The sequence below is a fragment of the Parambassis ranga genome, chromosome 9 (genome assembly GCF_900634625.1).
Source record: "Parambassis ranga chromosome 9, fParRan2.1, whole genome shotgun sequence".
NCBI classification, from domain to species: domain Eukaryota; kingdom Metazoa; phylum Chordata; class Actinopteri; family Ambassidae; genus Parambassis; species Parambassis ranga.
Genome location: NC_041030.1, coordinates 20,661,101 through 20,684,782, shown reverse-complemented (window position 1 = coordinate 20,684,782; position 23,682 = coordinate 20,661,101). Strand labels below are relative to the sequence as shown.

Sequence of the window (23,682 nt, the reverse complement as noted above, 5' to 3'; positions counted from 1 at the left end):
GAAGATACCCTCAAGGGACCCCTTGAGGGCTCTGCACATTTCACCTTCACAGCTAGAAATATGTTTGACATCTGCCTTTGTTTGTTTGTTTGTTTGCCCTATAGCATGAATAAAATTGACTTCTAGTATGAGACACCATATGAGTGGTTCATATTATATGAATTATATTGTCTGAATCAATTTCATTTAAAGTGTATGCTAAACACCGTCTACTGCCAGCTGCCAGAACATTTTCACATCCTGCATATCCAATACATTAAAAGGATCATGATAACTTGCATTCGTTTAAATGGTGCGAAGTGTTACTTGAGTCCAGACTGATCTGCAGCTTAAAATGAAATCATAAACAATTACACAGGCTGACCAATAAGTTTGGGGTAGAATTTGAAAACCCTTTCTTTGTAGACGTCCATGAACTGGACTTGCAGAAAGTGGTCCACAGCATTCAAAACCATGACCACTGACCTCCATCTTGGTGAAGAGGTTGCAGTCTGAGGTGATGAACAGAAGTGGTGGAAGAGCACTGCACTTGTTGATTTCCATCTGTAGCTGTCGTGCCTCTGCAACACTCTAAGGGTTTTCCACTGACAGCAGCACTCAGCACACAAATGTATGCTATCAATCCAGATCTCACTGGTTTATAGACTGTTCGGATTGTTCTTTGATCTCTGGTTGACAGTAGTGGACGCAATTCTCGTCCATGGTTACAAACCGCTGCAGAAATCTCTCAGGATCCACCTCAGAAATGGCAGGTTGTCCCTTGATGTGTGTCAAATACGCTGAGGGGTTTCAAGGCCCAGTGAGCGGATACTTTGGTTGTTTGGAGTTTGTGCTCTCTGGGAATGCTTTGATCTGCCACATACATGTCATGGATGTTGTCAGTGGTCTACAGTTAATGCTCCTCCCAGGGTCCTTCTGCAGTCCTTACCCAGCCTCCACCAGGACCATGTCCTTGCAGACCTCCTTAAATGATAGGACCCTGAGACTAATCCCATGTCTACATTAGGCCAAATCAGTCCGTCCTCTAAGCAAAATGCAAAAAACAGGATTAGGCTTGTTTGTTTTGTATTTGGCTTAACAAATTGAATACAGTGAAAACAACATAAATAGTATTAAAATTAAATTTGTCCTCTTTCCAACCAGCATATTTGTGAGCCTTCCTTAATACTGAAAAAAATCCCTTGCCTGATGATTTTGCCTCCCCCTCCTCCTCACAGCTGTCCATCACCCTTTTTTTTAACAAGCATTGATTTATGTAACCTAAGAAAAACATTAAGCAAGAGAGGAATCATTTCAGTTTTTATTCAGCTTAAAATAATCATTTTTGCACCAAATTAGTTTCTTGTTCTGTAAAAGATAACTTGTATTCTTAGATTATTTTATATATCCATCCATTTTAAATCATCATTTCGAATAATCTCCACAATTTATTAACAGTCTTAGGTACTTTATTTTTTTAGCATCAGATTTCAAAAAGACTGGCAGTCGGATAGACTTCACTGAAGGTCCGTTACCCGCTGGATGTGTCTGTGGATGCTTTTCAGGCAGAGAATAATATTGTAGAATGGGACTGCTGCAACCAAGTGCGTCAGCTGGTTGAATGTCCAACATGTCTCCTCCATCTCTCCTATTGACTTTGCAATGGCTTGTAGACAACCAGGTACAACAAGCACCAGCAGTGTCATTGATCTTTGGGGACAGACAGGTGTAACAATCTAACAAACTTTCAGGCCTGTATCAAGGCACCAAATCTGAGTGTGTGACCAGTCACACAGTGTTATGTTAATTAAAAACACTACAGGTGAGGGTGTACGGAAAAAAACCATCAACCACTTATCTCCCACTGTTTGCACAGTTTGTTGTTGCCCCTGTGTTTTCATTTGAAGCAGAAAAATGTAGAAGCTTCAGCTTTGCGAGGAGCAGTTCTGCACGTGGCTCAGGCTGTCACCACACCAACTATCCAAGTCCAAATATGGGAAAACTGGAAGGATTGAGGATTGAGCTTCAGGGACTGTGCAATTAATCATAGCACATGCAGAGGTTTCTCTGTCAAACTTTTGACTGCATGACTGACAACCAGCCACAGTGGGATGCGGTCTAATTTTTGAACACATCTTTCTTCATTATAAAATCATAGATACTAAAGCAGAAAGCTATGTTCTGTATCAGGAAATTTAGCAAAGGGGGTTAGTAGTATACAGTATAAACTGTACATTGGGACACATTTGAGTTGACCTCCAGGAAAAGGGAACCTCTTCTTTTCTTATAAGAGTATTTTATTGTATAATGGAGGAGAGCTAAAGACCTGAATGACTTAAAGATATCCGTTCCCCAAACTGCCAGGAGGGGGATAGTAAAAATAACAATGGTAGCTCCTATTCAGTTCAGAACATTCAACTCACCCTGGTTAAAGCACTGGACATCCTATTGAAAATTATTTAAAGGACGCCGAACAAAACATTTCAAGAACCTGTGCTATTTGTGCATGCTTTAGATACATTAGTGCAGGCTATACTGTGCATAATAAATTATAAAGCATGCATTTTAAATGGCACCAGGGCCTCTGGATGTGACAGTGTGGGTCCATCTTTATATTTAACTAAACCTCACACATCACTCTTGTGAAAGGATCCAATAATTCCACTGCAGTCAAAGCTATTTATAAGCCCCATCGTCCATCAGCAGTGATGATATAAGAGACTATAAGAGAATTCTGTGAAAAGTCCAGAGATTGTCCAAAGTCCAGTGCATGTGTTAAATGAATGTGCTAAATGCTCAGCCGCTTCATTGGCTATTAACTGTTATGTTACTTCCTCCTTTTAAATAATTAAATAACATCATAACACTGTAAAAAAAAATCTGAGCATGCAAAAGCAGATGAGCGTGATGAAAACCAGCCAACAAGCTGTAAGCCATGTCAGTGATCTACAGGGGACAGTGTCATACCCCTGTCACAATGGAGACGACAGGATTTATGACACATACTACAGCCAGCCACCGGTGGGTAATTGAGTTGTTTTGGCCTCACTTTAGAGGAGCTGTTATGGTGCCCATCCACTATACAATCAATGTCCGCAACGTCCAGGGCTGAGAAATGAATCCCAAAAACTGCAGTCCCTTCAACGGCCACTAGAGGCCAAAAATGAACAACCAATAAAAGAACCATTTCTTTGCAAGTAGATCACTCCAATAGTAGAACAAAATAAAACCAAATGAACCAACGCAGGGCATTATCCTGTTTTTACACCTTAAAATTATTTATATATATTATATATTGGACAGGTTTTCTCCGGGTGCTCTGGCTTCCTCCCACATTCTAAAGATGTGCTTGTTAGGTTAATTGGTCACTCTAAATTGCCCGTACGTGTGCATGTGAGTGTGAATGGTTGTCTGTGTGTATGTTGCCTTGCGATGGACTGGTGACCTGTCCAGGGTGTAGGCCTCCAGCCCCCCCCCCCGTGACCCTGCACTGCAGGAAGAAGCAGATTAATAGATGATGGATGAATGGATGGATATATTGGACATAAAACATTACCACCAAAATTATGCAATAAAAAAAAATATCTTAAATATAAAAATGTCTTCAACAGACTTACATGCAGTTGGGTTCCTAACACGAAAAACGGCATCTGTCATTTAACAAGATTGTATCTGATATAAGCCAAGAATTTCTATGAACAGCCTAATTCCAAAATCAAGTGGCAGGGACTCGCTAAGAGTACATACACTACTATCTAAGACAAAGATTTGAACTTAACCATGAAGAATGTGCATGTTATAAAAAGTTCACACAGCAGCCCATACACATACACATACATCAAGTCAAGTCAAACCACAACAACATGTCAGGAACTAAACATGGGGTAATCAATAACTGATCATCCTGCAGCTAAGCAAGCTGCAAAAAAACACATTAAACAGCCAAATCTAATAGCTCTAATAGCAGCCCCGACTGAACTGTGGTGAAGAATGTGCTGTCACGAAGCTTCCCACTTCACACTGTCAGCATTCAGATTTATGACAGTTCAAAACATAATTTGGTTGTTGAGGATTTTTCTAGCTAGCATGCTTTAAACTGACACAATGCTTCTGGGCACAACGCTTTTGTCTTTCAGACAGACAGCTGAGAGTGAAACTACAGGCTGACATGTAAAAGAGGCTGAAAAGCTATTTTGTGTTGTGCTCTGCATATCCAAGCCTGCCTGTCAGACTCAAATTAAGCCCTGTGCTAAGAACAATTTTCCTCTTAAAAAAAAACCTAAATTATCTGCTGTATGTGGAGCATTTTTGGCTCTGGGCTTGATGTATTTATTATTTATTTATAGCTGGTGTACCTTTCAAAATAAACCCACTTTCTGGGTTTTTTGTGAGGCAGAGCAGACTTTGAGAAAGTCCTCTTTCACAGTCCTCATGTGATCTCCATGAAGCTCTTCTTTCTGCAGACCCCAGAGGATTGCAGGAATGTAGATAGATGGTTTTTGCCTGCATGCCGGGTGAATATTTGGTCAGGAGGGTATGTGTGGGCAGGCTGCAAAATGGACCTCTGTCTCCTTTTTTCAGAGGCACTTCATCTCTTGTGAGACATTCAGAAAGCCCATTTAGCTCTGATAAAAAAAATGTGTTTTTCTAAATTGTCCCTCTGTGTCAGCATGCTATCTGTGAGTATGCTTGAACACCATGGAATATTTTAACTAGAGTAAAACATGAGGGAAATACATCTGAAAATGGAACCCCCCACATTTCATAGTTGCCTTTAGTAAATAAAAACCCGTGATGGCGGCACAGACCTCATCACTTCGCTGCCTCTATCTAGTTGTACTATGTAAAATGAGAAAGGGTTTTTGTGAGTAAAAGCTTGAAATGACGGTCCTTTGTGTGATTGGAATCAACATTGATTTAAGCCTGTCTTGGATGCTGCATTATGGATGACAGATACACATTCAGCATATCTGACTGACAGGTACTTAAAGGTGCATAAAGGTGTACACACTTTAGCACAATATAAAGCAAGCCTTTTTTTAAGTCATTACTAAAGTACAATTAAACCCTGAGGCATCAAACCTGAAGTGAACTTCTTTCAGAATTGTGCAGTAGGCCTTTTTTTCCTTTGCCAGCAGCAGGCTGAACATTTCGTGTAAATGATTTCTGTCATCTTCTGAATGAACCCGCTGACTGATGTTTTTTTGTTAAAACTGCACACTGCAGTGTATGTTCTCCCACAGAAGAGGGTGCCTGCAGACAAAATGATCACCCACAACATAAAACCACAGACTGCATAACAGTAGCCAACATAGTATCAATTATCTTAAAATGGGTTTTTTTTTTCAGTTCTCTCGAGCATCTGCGTTTGGAAGAGCAACAATGGGCAGTGTAAAAATCTGAGAGACTCTGACAAGAGGATAAATTGTGATGGCTAAATGACTGTTTCGGAGCATCTCCAGTCATCCCCAAGCATTGATTATTGGCCGTCAGGCTTTAGGGGGAAGTCTGAAGAAAGCAGCTAGCGAGTAATGGGATACACTATTGGATGTACCAGGAGAGGGGTGGACAGCTATCAGCGGAAAAGCATGCTTGGACACAAACCCGACTTCCAAGCTTGCCAACCTTAGTGTCCAGACTTCTCTTCTTTGTGTTGCATGTCAGCACTTTAGAAACCTACAATAACAACCACCTGAACTGACAGAGATTTTCAAAAACGGGTATTTTCCCCAAGATGGGGTGACAGGATCATGGAAGGCCAAGGTTCATTGATGCATGTAGGCAGTAAAAGGACTGGACCAATTTCAGTGGAAAGCTACTATAGCAAAAAGTACAACAGAGAGATGTGACTGTAATGAAGCAAGAGCATGCGGCATGTGGAGTCGTACTGTACCACATACATCGCCACACACATCTCATTACTTCAAATAATTCACAGGCAAAACTAAATAAATAGTCTATCACGGAAACTTGGACTTCGAATCACACGGAAATGACACAAACAGGGATTCATTACCTTCATGTCACTTCTCAGTTATTAGTTAATCCGTGTGTGTCACTCTTGATTTGGCCAGCAAGAAATTCTCTCTCTAACGGCTTCTATACACTGTGCGATGTTTAGCAACCCATTGATAAACAAAAGACCAAGACCAGTGCACGACACACTATGTGAGGTGGATCTAAGAAGCTTTGGTACGACGTCAAGTCTGATGCGTGCAGATTGTGCGATGGCCAATTACTGAATGACAGGCGATCGTCAATATAAGTTCATGACACCGCTAGAATTTGATAAGCTTATCAGCTTATCAAGACGCTGACAACGGCCATTGTTGAACCTGTCTCACAGTGTGACACAAGTCCATCGTTACAGAGCCACGACCAGATCTCCACGTTTCTCCAAAATCGCACAGTGTACACCCGGCATTAGAGAAACACCTACATTATGGATTTTGTAAACATTACCTAATTGCTGATCTCAACAATTACTGGTTTTCTTTTGGTTTCTCAGACAGTAATGACTCATACTTCAGTAGTTTTTCACACAGTAAACTTTTTGCTATGGAGCAAAAAACAAAACAAAAAAATAACACACATTTCCCATTGGTCTTCTATTATACTTCTTTCCTGTGAAAGCATGGGTGTCATTATATTGTGCCTCAGTCTGGTTTTTAAGGGTCAGAGTTGTGCTGTGGGATATACTGTATGTGATCAGACTTATTTACATGTAAGTCTCAGGTTGAACATGGCTGTCCACTGGTAATCTCTTCCTCTTGCTTTCATGTTAATAACAATAAAGTAAATTCATTCATATCTACAAGAATAGAAGCAGTATTACAGTATTTTTTGCCAGGTGTGCTCAGATAAAGGCTGATGGTTTTTGGTCTCCACTGACATGTCTATGTGACCTGACCTGTGTAGCCACCTGCTGTAACTGAAAGCAATTCTTAGAAAAGCAGTGAGACTCAACTAAAAATGAGAACGGTGATGTAAAAACCTGTCAACCTGTCGAAACATCAATTAAAGGGAGAGGAAGAAAAATGAAGTCCAACAAAGCGATAAATCAACAAATGTAGACAATTCCAGTCTGCACATTTCTTCTGCCGTCTGAAATTCGATTGAGTAGTAAAAGGGGGGGTGTGTCCTCACACAGGTATCAGCTCTGTTGACAAACTGTAATGAATAAAAAAAACCTTCATTATGTGCAGATGGTGCAGCTGCAGAGAAAATGTTATCAGAAGGTCGAACCGCTGAGACAACAGGCTGCGATTGTCTCTTTTTACAATCCAGCCACCTGCTCCAGCGGTCGTTTCTAATCCCACTTCTCTTTCAGATGTTGAATTCCTCCTGAGCACATCAGGGTCAAATGATGGAATGAAGAGATGAGCTGAACGCTGTCTACATGCCAGGCCTTTTCCTAGGCCTCGTCTTTTTCCTAACATCTCTTTCCCTTTGAACTCACTGCCTGCATGGCTCCATCTATTCTCCTAAATTATGGTTAGATAATCTGTCAACAAAGCCGGCATCCGTGTCATTTCCTCACACTGCCCTGACACGCTCAGAGGAAAGCTGCTTTCACTTCTCACTTCTCCTTGATGTTTTTAGATATGGATGCCTTCATGCATTGTCGATGCAATATATTAGTCTTCTGAAAGACAGGAGTAAACTAACCCTATCAGCCCAGTGAATTTCCATTATTACTATTGACATGGTGGTGTTAAATACTTGAGCCTGATTGGTCAATTGCTGCACCATCAGGACTGTTATTTCTAAGAAACAGATTGATTTTGATGCAAAGCCACGCTTTGCCCGGAGGTCCCACATCAGCCTATCACATATCTCTAAATTTGCTAGCTCACAGCACATTAGTAGACCCTGTTGCTACTGTTTAGCTGTGAGTGATGAGGTGAAACTAACACAGACTAATCAGGAACCTCTGAAGGCTGGTTGAGGAGAAAGTTTGTCTGAGGTGCTTCCTGGGATGATAATGAAACTGATCACAGCCATTCAACAGCTTGATGGACAATGAACAATAACAATCAGGTGATAACAGACTTTATTAATGACTGAATAACACTGGTAGCAAAATAATTAAAATGCCACAGCAGTATCAGCAGACTGCTCTTCAGTGACAAAACTCTCATTATACTCTGCTATATGTCCAAATAAAGGAGCTCAAAGACAATGAACATCGATGGACGCACACTGTGTCTATATACACAGACGGTTATTGTTGCCTTGACTGATCGTCTACAACTGCCGTCATAAACATGCTGCGTTTTAATTGTGCTGCCAAGATATCTGCAACAAAACCCTGAAAACTGCAGACAGCAGCATATTATTTCTACTGTAGTTGGAGGGTGTGATTATTTCTTCTGCACTTTGACGGTCAAACTGAGACGCATGTGATATTTCAATCTCTCCTGTAGGGCAATTTTCAGCTGAGTGATTTATACCCTGTACCTGGCAGAAGGAGTAATGTGTGATTATAATCTAATCAGAATCAGAATCAGAATCAGAAATACTTTATTGATCCCCGGGGGGAAATTGTTTTCGTTCCAGGTGCTCCATGTATACTCAAAAAGACAGAAATACTAATAAGGTAAAGTAGTGAGCGTAAAAAATAAAAATAAAAATATAAGATAAAAACCTAATAAATTCTAAACATTAATGTACATTCAAGTCAATCCTGGCAAGTGGAGACTAAAGTCATATATAATACAACTTGTACCATGTGCAGTAAAATCTTGTCTGAATAAATCCAATATGGATAAGATTACAAGACAGTGTGTTCTGATCTCAGAGGGAGGTGTTGTACAGTTTGATGGCCACAGGAAGGAAGGACCTCCTGTGGCGCTCAGTGCTGCATTTGGGAGGGATCAGTCTGGCACTGAACGTACTCCTGCACTTCAGCAGCACGTGGTGTAGAGGATGGAAGCTGTTCTCCAGGATCCCCTGCAGCTTAGACAGCATCCTTCTGTCTGACACTGCTGTCAGGGAGTCCAGCTCCACCCCCACCACATCCCCGGCCCTTCTGATCAGTTTGTTGAGTCTGTTTGTGTCCGCTGCTTTCAGTCTGCTGCCCCAGCACACAACAGCAAACAAAATGGCACTGGCAACCACAGACTCATAAAAAATCCTCAGCATAAATAGAAAATAGAGGGCTTCAGTGTTTTTAGTCCAAAGAGGGAAATTTGTTACGGCTGCTGCACAAGCAGTGTCATACAATGACTAGCAAGGCGCGCCACAGGCTAGGGTCAAGTGTCTTGCCCAAGAACACACAACAGTGACTAGGGAGGAGTTGGGATCGAACCACCAACCTTCCGGTTATTGGACAACCCTGCTATCCCACTGCGCCACTGTTGCCCCTAATATGCTTAAGTTAGAGTTTGTGAAAAGGTGACTCCACATGCTGAAGTTAAGGCCACATGCTTTTATGTTGCCACAGACTTGTGTCGTGGTGATGGATATGCCGAAAATGTAACTACATGTAACGACACGCTGTCGTTGACGTTCGAAGCAGTTCAGTGCTTCAGCTGCTGCATTCGGGATCGAAACCCTGTCACCGGTTTAGTTGTCTTATAACAATGGAACGTGGGTTCGACTCCCATCAGAGCTGCATATTAGTTAGCTCATCAATTAAACATTTGGAATGAGATCTGCCATCTGGGGACTGCACACCCACTACAACAAAGTAGTTGTAATTTAAAAGGTTAAAAGGAAATTATTAGGGCTGCAACAAACAAGTATTTTGATACTTGGAAACTTGCCGATTATTTTTGCGATTACTCGAGTAAATATCATAGTTTCCTCATAGATATGGCTGCACTAACGAGTCATCGAATAATAAATTAGTTCCCGATTTGCCCTCGAATATTACTTGAGTACTCGAGTAATCGTTGCAGCCCTAGAAATTATTATTACAGAAACTGCTGTGGGTGTAGTTTGTCTTCTGTTGTTAAAATAAAGGACTGTTAATGTGAATGTACAATTCTCGAGTCACTCTGATTACGCTGCTGCAGTATAGGGGCAGTCGATACATACAGTGTAAAGGTCTGTATGTATGAGAAGACAAACTTCTCCAGAAATAACTCTGACACTGAAACAAAACCTAGAGTTCCTGTGCAACCACCTAATTTACATACAGATATTAAACACTCTGGAATACACGTAAACACTGTACCAACGCCGCTGATTTCCCTGCTGGAGCTTCATTACACAGCTCCTGTCCTCCCGGCCAAATGTCATACCCTTCAGGCATAATTATTTAACCAACTCCTGCACGCTTTGGCTTCGTCTCATCGCTCTGACGGGATGGATGTGGGCAGCTTTCACACCGTCAGACACCTGCTGACAGTTGGCACCGCATGGAACCTTTTCTACGTAGCTGCTCGGCATGTCAAAAAAAAAAAAGGGGGCAGATATGCAAGTCCTTTCTAATGGTCATGTATAAAATGAAATTCCTCTCCCTGTCAATCTCTGCAGCTGAAGCAGGCAGAGGACTGAAGCACTGAATAACTGCCGCTTTCGTTTTAAGCCTCTCTGAGTTCTGCAGGACCTCCGTGACAGTAGCTGCTCTTGTTTTAATGTCTTTTTCTACAGGGCTGACATGGATGAAAGCTCTTCAAAAAGTCTTTCATCTGCCATTGTCTGCTTTTGTTTAAGCCCTCTTTGCGCCACATCTGAGCTTTCCTGAGTATCTCTTCTACTCTGGAAGGTTGAGAAAAGTAGCCAGCTAGCAATAAGAAAGTCCTCACGCCTCTCTGCCAGAAAAAAAATGTTTCAAAGTTTTTATCATAGCTGCCTTTTCTTGTTCAACCGCTTTGAACATTTTTACTTGTATGATTGGAGACAATTTCCGCCTATTTTCAACAGTGCACAGAGGAATTACGGAGGTAAGTGGACAAAGTAATTTGGTTTCCATTCAGCTTTCCTTATGGACCATTACTAGGTCTCAGGGCTTGGTTTCTACAGCTCAGATTAGAGCAGAACTGCATTACAAATATCTGCCTCTTTGATGGAAAGGTGTGGGTGAAAACTGGTGTACACACAAATATTTGGAAGTGCTACTCCCAAAGTGCATTTCAGCAATAACATAGCTTCTAAGATGCTGCTCATCCATTGCAGCTCCTTTTACCAGATGGGGATGGAACCTGCCCCAGGGTGCAGCTCGCCTTCAGCACTATGTTCCATGTGAAAATAAATCAATACATACACCGCCAGTTAACTATTAATGCTCTATACTGTACATTAAATACAGAAAGAAGTTGTTGTGGCAAAGTGCAAAAAACGGTTCCTCAACTGGCGATAGACAACACCGATTTTGTTTTGAATGCTGGTAGTTTTAGTCTGAAGAGGATCTAAGCCACAGTGTATTAACCTCATGCACTCAGCATGACTTGTGCACAGGTTGGTGGATTTCTACTGCATGAAATTAAGAAGAAGAAAAATAAATCTTCACGCAAACAACTGTAAATCCTACTGCAGAGAACAGCCTGAGACAACATCACGCATTGCCCTCTCCAGCTAACACTCTGGACAGCCGTGTTTACTCTGATCTGCCCTTATTTGCTGTTTCTGAAGGACAGATGGTGTTTGTGAACTATGCAAATGTAAAGTCTCAGTTTCAACGGATGTCTTGACTGAATTTTGGATTCATACCACACTGAGAATATTGTCAGTTTAATACTCATCTTATCTCACAGGTGATTATGTGTGCGTTTTGTCTTTTTATACCAATAAATGATACATCAAATTAAAAATAAAAGTTGACTTTAATTAAACACAATAGCTGGAGACCAATACACAACTTTAGCGACATGACAGAACGATTCATTACCAATAATTAGTGTTATAAGAAACCTAATCTGACATTACAGCAAGCAGCTGATCTGTTTATGGTACAATGAGAGTTTGGAACCTGCTTAAGTCTAAAACTCTGCATGACAGAGTAACCAGTCCTGGAAAGTGATGTGCATATAACATTTAGCCTCATGTTGTTTTGGTCCATTTTTATTTTTGATAGTGGGCTGACTTAACTAAGGAGCAGGAACTTGTTAACATTTGCTGTCACAATATTGCACAATATTGTCAGGTTAGCTTATGGTCATCGTCACAGCCACTCATGGAGTCTCATAGAGCTAAGCTAAGCCTTACATTGCGATGCAACTGTCAAGTTATCATTAAAACACCAACCGAGGAGCCTGTTACGTTGAATTAGTAAGAATACGATCACTCAAATGAGTGACACACCTTGACAACGGTTGGTTTTATCCTCACATGTGATTTGGACATTGGTAAAGCATCAGTGTGCAGTGTACACAGTGTAGTATTTCCTCCTGGCCTGTCAGTTGTTTGGGATTTAGGACAGTAAACTGGCGAATCAAATGGTTTATCTCTTACCCACCGCTGTTGCCCCTTGTTTAATCCACCTGCAGGGTGCTACATTCTGATTTAAAGTATGCACATAACAATAATTATAATAGGCCATTAAGGTGACACCTGTCTTATGTTAGCTTAGTGTCACAAGTCCTTATTTAATCTTTAATAAGTCATACTGCATTTACATTCACACAGCAGACATGGAGCCGGCAGCGTCAGGCGGATGCTGTCGTCAGTATGTTGTCACCATATTCCATTCTTCAAGGTGACAGCGGACATATACGATGACAGAGGACATACACTGTGTAAAGAGAGTAGGAGCAAAGGTGTGGCCGAAAGGGGACCAGACCTCATTTTCACTTAGAGGCTCCCTCATGGGTAAATCTGATCATACGATATAAGAAACCTGTGGTGCATTGTGGGAGGTTCTAGCTGCGAATGTATAGAATTCTTGCAGGTATGGAGGTTCATTTCCTGGATGAATACAGGTTTTTATCTCTGAAAAAGAAGATCTAGAAAATGTACTGAGAACATGACAAATATCAGCCAGGAGCGATTGCATACAAATATTCCTATTGTGAGGAAGACATACAGGGCAACACAATATTGGTTAAAATTCAGCTAGTTTGGGTATTCATGTATTAACTCTGCATGCCCGCTCATACCAAATTCTGTTCCAATACAAGCAGTTTCCTGGCTCAGTACAAGGTGCAGGCTGTGGTCGGCTGGAAACACTGCTCAGAGAGAGATTTATTCATGGGCTCCTCTGAAGCAGAAGTTTAAAGACATTATAAAATCTGTTTGTCTATTGATGCAAACTATCCATAATATCACACAACTGACTGGAGCTGCAAGGAGAGCATCATCGGCTGAGGGCTGAAGGCAGGCATTTAGCACATTTATCACTTGGATGAGGGGAAAATGTTTCAGACCAACGAGCTTCACTTTGCATCTTTGTGCAGAGCACTTTATGACAAATACATGTTCATGCTGTTCATGGTAATTTGGCAAACATGAAATGCATCCATCTCGAAAATAATGATTTGTTGCCTTTGGGTGCGTTTCAGGTGCTCATTGAAAGCAGGAAGAGGGAAATGTTCACTTTCACTAAACCACTTCTCTGCTGCCTCGAGGAAACTATGAGTGTGTTAACATTTGTATTTATGCAGGAACGTTTATACACCAGCGACGACAGGACTGCACCCTAAAACCAGCCATTAATACATGCATTAACAAGAACATATGAAAATCAGCCAGTCAGATCAATAACACTGTGTGCATGGCATCCACCTGTGGTTCATCTAAACAGTGTTGTTGGGGATGGAACTGTTGGAAGTCAAACAGGGCAGCAGTTGGGGCAGTTTTGCTCTGGACGTTGCCGCTTGGTTACATTTAGCAAGAACAGTTCAAACAGCACAACAGTCTACACTGTGAATATTTTCCGCATGACTTCTCACGCAACAATCATCTGTATGATAATGGGTATAGTTTGTTGGACTAACAGTCCCAACAGGACTTCTCAGATCAGGAACGGTCCCTGCTGATGGCAGCTACAGCTTGATAAATCCTCTTCAAACCTTGTGCTAAAAACCTGAACAAAAGGCACTGACAGAGAATCTTAATTGAAACTAATTATTACCTCCAAAGCAGAAAAAGACTGTAACAAGATAACAAGCTTCCAGCATTGCAATTTCCAAAGTGTGAAACATTATCAAAGGGACAGTTATGACATGATCTGGAAGACAAAGGAACCAGATAGATCTGTGAGGCTGCTGGGCAGAAGGGTGCAACAAAGCCGGCGGGAAGGTTTATCTGATGCTGGAGTGCAGCGCATGTTCCACTGTGCACACTAGGACAGGGTCTATACATGAAGGAGCCACGTTCTGCTGGTGACTTGGTGCACAGCCACCTTTGTAACAGCAGAGCACATGGCTGCAGGCTGATTTAACCAGCGGGCATCATCTGAACCCTACTGATCAACTCAAAGAAATCCAGCTTCCATAATATTTGTAATGGGATGTCAGGACGCTAATTGTATTTCTAACTAATTGTATATTTTTTCATATATAAGTTGCACCTGATAACCTTATAGTCTGGGAAATACGGTAGTTTATAGAGAAAGCAGTCCAAAGCTTGAATGTCATATTGTTTATGCTTCAAACTAGTCTTCAAACCTCCCCTCCTCCTCCTCTTTCAATCGTCTCTCCCTTCTCTTCCTTCCCTGCTTATGCTTCTTCCTCCACAGCTTATTTCCTATGCTGCCCATAGAAAAGGTATCGGAGTAAAAGTATTCAACTCATCAAACACATGAAGTTAAAGTGGACGTAGGAGAAACAAAATAAAACTACAGACTCAGCCTTTTAATAGTTAAGAATGGTCGTGAAGGAGCCACTTTGTTTAAGCACCTTGAAACAATTCAGAGAATACTGATCTGAATGATGTAAGGTGAGCTTCAGTGTCCATAAAGGCACCAACAAACATAATGTATTATTATTTACTGTAAGTGATGACAGCAGAAAACAGAAGCAGAGAACATTCAGGAGGATTTTTTTTAAATAATATGAAATATATCAGTGTTTCCCCTTTGGTTTACAGCTCTGGGGAGGCATACCATTAGCTTAGCTTAGCTTAGCATAGCATAGTCTATCCAACTAGCATGTCATGAGCATTGGTGAGAAAAACAACACAAGCTCTCTATCTGCTGGTGGGAGTGTGCTCTCTTGCTCACGTATGTACGCACACATGTTTGCATGTGTGTTTGAGCGTGCAGATTTCTGTGTGTGTACACGCTGTACATGAACTGCTGTGCATGTAGAGACAGAAATAACATGCCGCCATACAAATAAGGGGGCCGCCCCCCTAATATAATATTAGGGGGAAAACTGTATACATCCAATATGGAAATACCTAGAGACGGGGTGGTGGTACAGAGACAGAAGCATTAGACCACAATTTCTTTTACTCAAGCGTAATAAATAATAACAAAATTTCCATCATACAGACTCAGTGCTGTCATTGACCATGCACACTGTGCCTTAAAACCACAAAGAAGCTCTGAATGCTTTCAGTACAGACAAACTGTGGCGTAAAAAGCAGGATAACAGTGTTTATATCTGACGTAAATAGTGCTGGAAATTGGTCAATAACCAGAATATAAATAGCAAATCTGAGGACTGATTCTGTCAAAGGAAAAATTGCATCTTATGAGCAACTGCATGTTACACACTGTAATTTGTGAAAAATCTGCAATCTGAACATAAATCGCCGTGTTCTGACTTAAATCGAAAATAACGACGGTCCTAACGTGAACTCTGATAAAGAAATGTCTGTTTGCACATGAAACCCCCGCTGTCCTCCAGACTACCAGGTCTCAGCCGTGCAAAGTAAAATGAGCCTTTTCCTCGATCATGCGTTAAACTGATAGTGAACCCCGGAATCCAAAGGGAGACAAAGCCTTTTCCCGCTCTTCCTTTTAAGCTGTGCATCGATCGGGCCCGCAGACGCGTTACGACACCAGATAACACCGCACTCTCTAATAATAGAGAGCACCTGGCCTTTTCAGATCGACATTCATGAGTCATTAGAAGGAAAATTCCTGATTCAGTGTGGGGATGGAGGGACCTGCCTGTGCCGCTCAGGGAATGTGATGATGGCCGAGCTGCAGACAAAAGCTACAGAGGAATAGCAGGAATCGCACGGGCACCTGACTTTTTCCAGCTGACATCTCTGGCACTCAGACAAGGATTAACATCCAATTTGGCCCTCTCTTCCTGGGCTCAAGTCTATCCCAACAGCTCGGCACTTCAAAGAGACACATAAAAAGGGGGCGATGGATGGTCATTCTTCAGGGGGAATTGGTTTAGTGAAGCTCTGTTTAAAATGGCAGGGATACAAAACGGAGGGTTGTTTTGATGTGCCGTGGGGTGTGAGCGCCCGGGCCAGCTGTACAGTACGATGACTCTTCTTCTGCTATCTAGTGCCGGATCTGCACAAAACAGCCACACACAAAAAAAAAGGTCTCTGCATATTTTCTTAAATAACAATCAAAGTCCAGTTAAGGCATCACATGTCCAGCTGAGGCCCTGTAGACTCTCTGCAACATGCAAAGCAGGCAGAACACTATATATGAACAGACATGACACAGTAACAGAATGAGACTTATTCAATATATGAAGCTGCAAGACCTGCACATACTGATCCCAATCCAAAAACAGCCGAGGGTTTGAATGCTCCAAACTTGTTCTATTGTGAGTCTGTATTTTTGTTTGCTTGATCGCAAGGCCGGCAGGAAAATTACAATTCAATACTCTGAGTGTATCTGAGAAATGTAGTACAAAAATATAAAGTTAAAAATCTTCAAGAAATACTATTTTTCTTCTAAACTTATAATTAATAAATGTGAAGACTAAAAATGAAGTTTAAAAAATTAGCATGTGCAGCCCAGGAAGGGAAGTAAAACATTGTAAATGATACACACACATGTCTACACAGGACAATAACAGTAAAATATCAATACATTTTTGCACTAATATATGCAAATAAAACCTTATTTTTAATGCACAGTATTTTTGGACACTTCTTATAGCTAATAATGCAAAACACGTCGTTTAAATATCATTGAATTGAACTGAATTAAAACAGGTGTCTTACCTTATCATCAGGTGTCTCTTGTGTCTGTTCATTAAGTTCAAAAGATAATATGAAACCCAGATAACAATTTCTCTTAATTTATTGCTGCATTTTCGATGGTTTTTATGAATAAAATGTACTTTTCTTCCCCAAGGATCCATTCTTCTGTCTTCATTAGCCGCAGAAGTTTAGGTTTTAACATGCTAATGGTCCTGTGTCAGCAGCGGTCCTTCCGCCGGCCGCCATCTTGGCTCTTTGGAAGTTCCGTTGATATTTTTTACGTTTGTTAACTTTTAGTAAAAGTTTCGTTTAAAACGGAAACAAAGAGCGCGGCGTATTGTCTCGTAGATACGAACGTACCGACGACGACAGTTAGCTTGTTGACACTTTTATTGCGCAGCTAGCTTAATCATTTCCGTTGAAGTCGAAGCTTATGCAAAGTGACAGCGCCCCACAGTGGTCGCCACGAGAATTACACCATGCAAGTAAATACAGTAAAGTGCCATAAACGCGTTGATAAAAATATTTAAATCCAAGAACTACTTTAACTTGTTACTACTTTTATTGTATATACATGTAGATATATATACATATAAAATATGTGTCTAAAAGTAAATAACTGGCCAATTTCAGCACTATTTACAGGGAAAATTGATTTGTTGATTTGTTTTCACACTGCTCTCTGAGAAATATGTAAACATAATAGATGAGAATTCAATAATCCAACATACAGCACAGCCTACTGTTTTCACATCACTTACCTTTTCTCACCTGAGGCCAACCAGGAGGAAAATATGAGGAGTCTTTTGAGGAGCCGTGATGTTTTCCAACATGACAGCAGCCAATATTATTGATCAGATAAATTGAATAAACAACTCAACTCATCTGTGTTACCAAAAGAGGCAAATGTGTTTTTCTCCTTGATACTATAAGGGGGCTATTTATGCTGTTTACAGTAGAAGATATATGTGATGGTTTCAGCTCCTCACTAAACATGAAACCAGCTCTCAATGAATCTTTTAAACAGGTCCTGGTCAGTGATGCAAGGAACTGAAAGTACTGATCTGACTGATCTCCAACAGAGAGTGTGACATTTGTGCTACAAAGGTATTGAGGTACTGAGATATTTATCATTAACACACACAGACGGTGTTTTTTTTGTGCTGAAAGTCAGTGATATTTTATTCGCCCTGGGCTATGAGATACAACCACAAAGACACTGTGCAAAGAAAGCAAAGAATAAGTCACACTTAAGGAGAGTCGGCAAGCACGGATTACACACAAAGAAGAGATATATCTGCATGTGTACAGTATATTGTCCAACACGCTCATGCTACAAACAACATACAATAAAAAAAAAAAAAAAAGAGGCTCACAGGGAACACAATCACCTCAAACCAAAGGGTTAAATCAACATTTAAAATCTCTTAATACTGTTTTAACTTTGTACTTTTTGTGTTGTCATCCGTCTTTGAAATCTGTATTCAGGTGCTACATTTTACATGTTACTGCTACGACAGATGCTGGTTTAAAAACCAGATGTTTCCCCTGCTCCTCAAACAAACAAACAAACAAACAAAATGATTAAATCAAATACACAACGTCAGAAGAAAGAATACATGAAATACATACGACCTGCCTAAATGATGTGCCACCTGCATTTCAATAATAAAAGCAGTTTCGAAGCATTCAGCATGTGTGGACTAATCAATGTAGATTTAGGATCTGTATTATAATATTTTTATTATTGTTATTATTATGACTGACCGTGTTCTAAGCCCTGACAGCCTGTGCTTACAGAAAGGTTTTAGTAGCTTTGGCTAAGAGGGGGGGGGGGGTTTAGAGGTGCAGAGGTGTATTGTCTGCAAAGAGCATCATGCGGCAGCACAGGTCACCATGAAGTGAATACATCAACAGCCTGAATTAAGAGCTCTTCAGAGGTAAAAAGGTCTAAAGATGAACCCAGTGACCTTTTTCCCTCAAATCCTCTCATTCCGATTTGATTTGTTTTGGACAGAAGAGCAGTGAAGGAGACAGACAGAGAGAGAGAGAGAGCGTCCTCTGAATGCACCACACAAGGGCGCCGGGGCTGCATCTTTATTCACACGACAGTATTGGCTGCGCTCCGGAGGCTCGGGGGGTTAATGTAAACAGCTCGGCGGGAAGAAGGCCGTCAAACAGCCCAAACAGCAGCATCACTGCTGGCATAAAGAAAAGCACAGCGGAGTTCGGCCTACAGCTGCACACTGGAGCTGACCAACGGTTAGTAAAGCTGGATCCATACTCCGCGAGAACTCGCTCCTCGCTCCCCGGGTGATAAGAGTAAAAAAAAAAAAAAAAAGGTACTTTTACTGCTCACCAAGGTGGAGCAAGAAAGTCCAGACAGCCTCAGTGTGGCGAGCAGGTGCTGCAGTGACGTGACCAAGCTGTGGGTGGAGCTTAGCTGACGGTCAGTTTCTCTAAGTTCTCTAAACATTTGGCACCAACAAGGTAAAACAAATAATAATAATAATAAAAAATTGATTGCCATTTTGTAACAACATGGGGCTCCCTTGGTTTTTACAACAAATTTGTATTTGTTTTAATTTCACATTCAAAAAAATGGGATCTTTTTTTTTTTTTAAGTGCAAGCAAGCAAGTACAAATAAAGCATAAGTGTGTCTAGAGGGACCAATGTTTTTTTTGTGCTTCATTAAAGCACAGAGTTAAAAAATATACTACAAAATAGTTTTAAAAACAGGAGTATAAGCTGATTGGTATTGCTGTATGTTACTGATTATTAGTTTATACATTTCCAAGCTGGTGGGAGGGGGGGACGACACGCACAGATGAAGTCACATTTAAAAAACACAGAGTGTGAACCTGAACAACAGCAATGGAGGAGGCCGCCCGTCTGTTTGTAAGTGCTATAAACAGCACCTTCACATCGTCCTCGCCTGTCCCTCACTCGTCGTCGCTTTTGCTCTTGTCTGACTGATCCTGCGGAGAGAGAGAGAGAGAGAGAGAGATGAAGAGCATTAAGACAAGAGGCAGACAAAGATGCAGAGGGTGGAGGGGGGGAGCGGTGTCTGATGAAGGGTGCACTGTCTGTGGAGAGCGGCAGCGGAGGCGGCACAGGTCATTACTGAATATACTGAAACTGAATACATCAACATCCTGATTTAAGAGCTCTTCAGAGGCAAGGAGGTCTGAAGGTGAAGCCGGCGCCCTCTGCTCAGATCCTTCAGTTTTGATTGTTTCTGGACAGCGGGGCAGTGAGGAAGAAAGAGAGAGAGTGAGAGCGTGTCCTCTGAATGCACCGCACAAGGACACAGAGTGTGTTAACACTGAACACAGCCGCGGCCGGTCAGGCCTCCAGCTGCACATAAGGGTGATTATTCAGATGTTTTAATGCTACACATAGCTTTTAAAAATCAAGAACTGTTAAAAAAAAGACTTAATAGAATCAATATTGTAATTTTCTGATGGTCCCTGAATGCATCGCCGCAGAAAATGTAAACATGCAGAGCCACTGTGGGCACAAAATGCACATAGTGATGTAGGTTTACATTTCTGTACAATCGAGAGTTATAATAATGAATCAAGGTACGTTTTTCTTTCTGAAGGATTTCTGTCTTTGTAACTGTGATGTGTTCTCTGCTTGACGATTGTGCCGTTTCCATGGAGGTGGAACTTCAAATTGCAGTTAAGTGTGACAAGTGAGTCTTGCTCGGGGTTCAGAGGCTTAAGGTTCCAACCAGACACAATGCAGCCCAGGAAGCTCAGCTGGAGCAGCAGGTTGGGAGTTAAAAGGCTTTTCTGAAGTCACCGCAGCAGGAACCAAAACTTCACTCAGTGCCACATCACACCATCACTACCCGGCTGCTGGTTCTCAGCTGAGAATTAAACATCTTTATAAGAACACACACAAAGGCTCTATTATTTTACTAAAAATGTAATGGGACTTCTCTGATATATATATATATATATATATATATATATATATATATATATATGCTGCTCTCCAGCCAGCTGTGTACATAAGATTAGCTTTATTCATGACCACCAACTCCAAATGCTGCAGGTGAAGCTTCAGCTCATGAATAATGCAATGCCTCTAATGCTGCACCTTCACACCATAGATGGAGAGACACACCTAAGTCTGATCCTGGATTAAGGAGAAGCTCCTGCTCCTGCAGAGTCGGTGCTTCAGCGTGTTGCAGGACCTTCAGAAAGTTTTCTTAGGATTTGGACATAAGAGGAGTTTTTCATGGCTGACATCATGAACCAGTGGCCACACAGAGAGGGGCGTGTTGAGCCCTCTACTATCATTTATTCCGCTGTTTGATGGGTGATTTCAGAGGTCCCACCTTGAAAATTTAGAAATCATTTCTTCCACATTAGTCACGTTCACACCGCCCGCTCATTGTGTCTGTATCGCAGCGCATTGTTGTATTTTGAAGAGGTGGAGGGGTGGAGCATTTTGTGGCCCCTCCGAGTCGGCATCAGAGGTAGTAACAGCTCCGGATCGACCTCGAGGAGAACACATGCACGCCATCGAGAGCAGCACTAGGCTGGCTGTGTTTTAATTTGTGCATGAGTAAGGGCAGAATATAAGGGGGGGGGGGTGGGTATTCACACTGAAGTGTCCTACAGAGGCACCCACACTGATGAATCTGGTTCAGACTGCTGTTCCAGCCTCACTTCTGAAAGAGATATCTCACCCCGGCTGTCGAAATAACATGATCGTAATGACAGAGCAGCCTCAGACACAGACTAAGTTATAACAGGAGCAGCCCTCCTGCCCGCCTCATCATATGGAGTGATACAGTTACTATGGAGGGTGCCTTACACTCACTTCACATTCACCTGTCAATCACAGCCTGTGCAGCAGGTACGTGTGTTCCTATTAATATCTTCTGTTGAACACAAATCCAGCTGCAGACCGCACTGGACGTGTGGTCGTTTCTTTTATACTGATGTCCTTTCTCTCAGCCTCCCCTTCTGACAGGAGGCAGAATAAACCAGCGACCCATAATCATTCTGTATTTATAAAGTCAATCATTCATGTTATAATCAAGTTAATGATTAAGATCATGATGGCTGCTGGATCCTGTTCGGCTCTCTGGGAGCTCCAGACTCTCTCTGCCCTAGATGGGTCAGCTCTCAATTGTCAAACATTGGATCAATTACGTACAAAAAAAAACCAACAACTAAAGACTCAAAACTAAAGAAAAGAAGAAGAAACTCTTGATTTAGTCAGAGTCAGACAGCTTCGGCTGGCAGTGAGAACAATGCTCGCAGCCATCTGTCAAATACTTTCAGACTCTATAAGAATCAGAGGCGCCAATCAATTCCTCACAACCACACTGTCTGACTGCAACAGAACTAAACAAAGATCGCACACCTTCTTCAGAGAGTGAAGTCGCAGTTTACATGCACATCAGTACAGACGTTATGTGAAATAAGTTTGCCTTATGGTCAAAAACATGCTTAGTGAGGCTGCAGCTTGTCAGGGGTTAAACGTGGCCCGCTGACCTCTGTGAGGTGGACTGAAGGGAGTATCTGGAAGCGGAAAAGTGCACCGCGAGAGACGATCACAGAGGGCATGCATGTGATGTCACAGGATGCAGATATCCTTTCAAAACCACTGAGAGGTAAGAACATGTTTATCTCTGCTGTAAAGTCAGACATAAGGGGGTCTGAGAGTTCACTTCTGGAGCCTGTAAGATGACACTTCCATGTGGGGCCTTCATTTCTCAGCCTTTGAAGCAGCCACTTGGGCGATATAAAGAGAACAGCACGGGGGGTTATTGCACTGATTCTTGATAACTAGCCATCGACACCTTGTCTGCTTCTTAACATACAGTAGATGTAACCTTTTAGATCCCCTCCCCTCCCTCTCTCTTTCTCTTTCTCCCCTGACTTTGAATCAATGAACTGAAGCCACTACCTGCACCTCATCTTCACTCACAGTGGGCACCACATATTCCCTCACAATAAAAACAGCAGCGGCCTGCTGGGGTGCACTTGCTATCAAGCTAAATCCCAGATGGCTGCAGCCTCGATGAGCCGGCTGATAAAAAAATGTCATCCCCTTTCAATCCCCTCCCACATGTGGAAACAGGTGGATTCATACAATGTCACCCTGGGTTTAAGGATCTCCCTGCTTCCCTACAGTAATTACAGCATGTGAAGAGTGTGGTCTTAGTTTAAAAATAAGCCAGTCTCACCCGTTTGATGGAGAAAACCATCTACAGGAAGTGACATCCAACACCATTCAGTCTCTGTCTGTTCACATAATGTGTATGATATTGTGTAGAATAATATATTGCTGGAGCTTGCTTCATAAAATCAAGATAAGGTCGAACAGATCAGGTCAATGTACAATAGAAAAAGCAGCCAGAAAAGCACCCCAGTTGCCTATTATGTGAACAAAGGTACAACAGTGGTGGCTTTAATTTCCCATTACTGCTTATTGTCTGTCAGCAAATTAAATGAGGCTGAGTGAAGAGGAGGACAAACACAAAAGAACGTGGATAATACTGAGAAATAAAGGCTGTGCCCGACACATAATGGAAGAACACAAAAGCAAAACAATTAATGAATTACTCTTAAAAAAATGTGTGTGCGGGCTTTCTTTCAGAACACGGTGACACAGAGATGCTGCTGTTTCTTATTTTTTCCCCCTACATACACATTTAACTCCAGGTGTGA

At 41.7% G+C, this 23,682-nt stretch overlaps 1 protein-coding gene and 1 long non-coding RNA gene across 2 annotated transcripts in view; one reads left to right on the top strand and one right to left on the bottom strand.

Annotated features, from left to right (window-relative positions):
• Positions 1 to 4,482: 4,482 nt before the first annotated feature.
• On the top strand, positions 4,483 to 22,435 carry LOC114440965 (uncharacterized). Its single transcript, XR_003671231.1, has 3 exons — positions 4,483 to 4,493; positions 11,935 to 11,943; positions 22,185 to 22,435. It is a non-coding gene; the product is annotated as an uncharacterized LOC114440965 (long non-coding RNA).
• smarca2 (SWI/SNF related BAF chromatin remodeling complex subunit ATPase 2) overlaps positions 18,734 to 23,682 on the bottom strand; it is a 45,816-nt gene continuing 40,867 nt past the window's right edge. Inside the window, exon 34 of the mRNA XM_028413560.1 lies at positions 18,734 to 19,965. Coding sequence (XP_028269361.1) covers positions 19,930 to 19,965 — 36 coding nt within the window. The 3' untranslated portion in view covers positions 18,734 to 19,929. The remainder of the gene's footprint in view (positions 19,966 to 23,682) is intronic.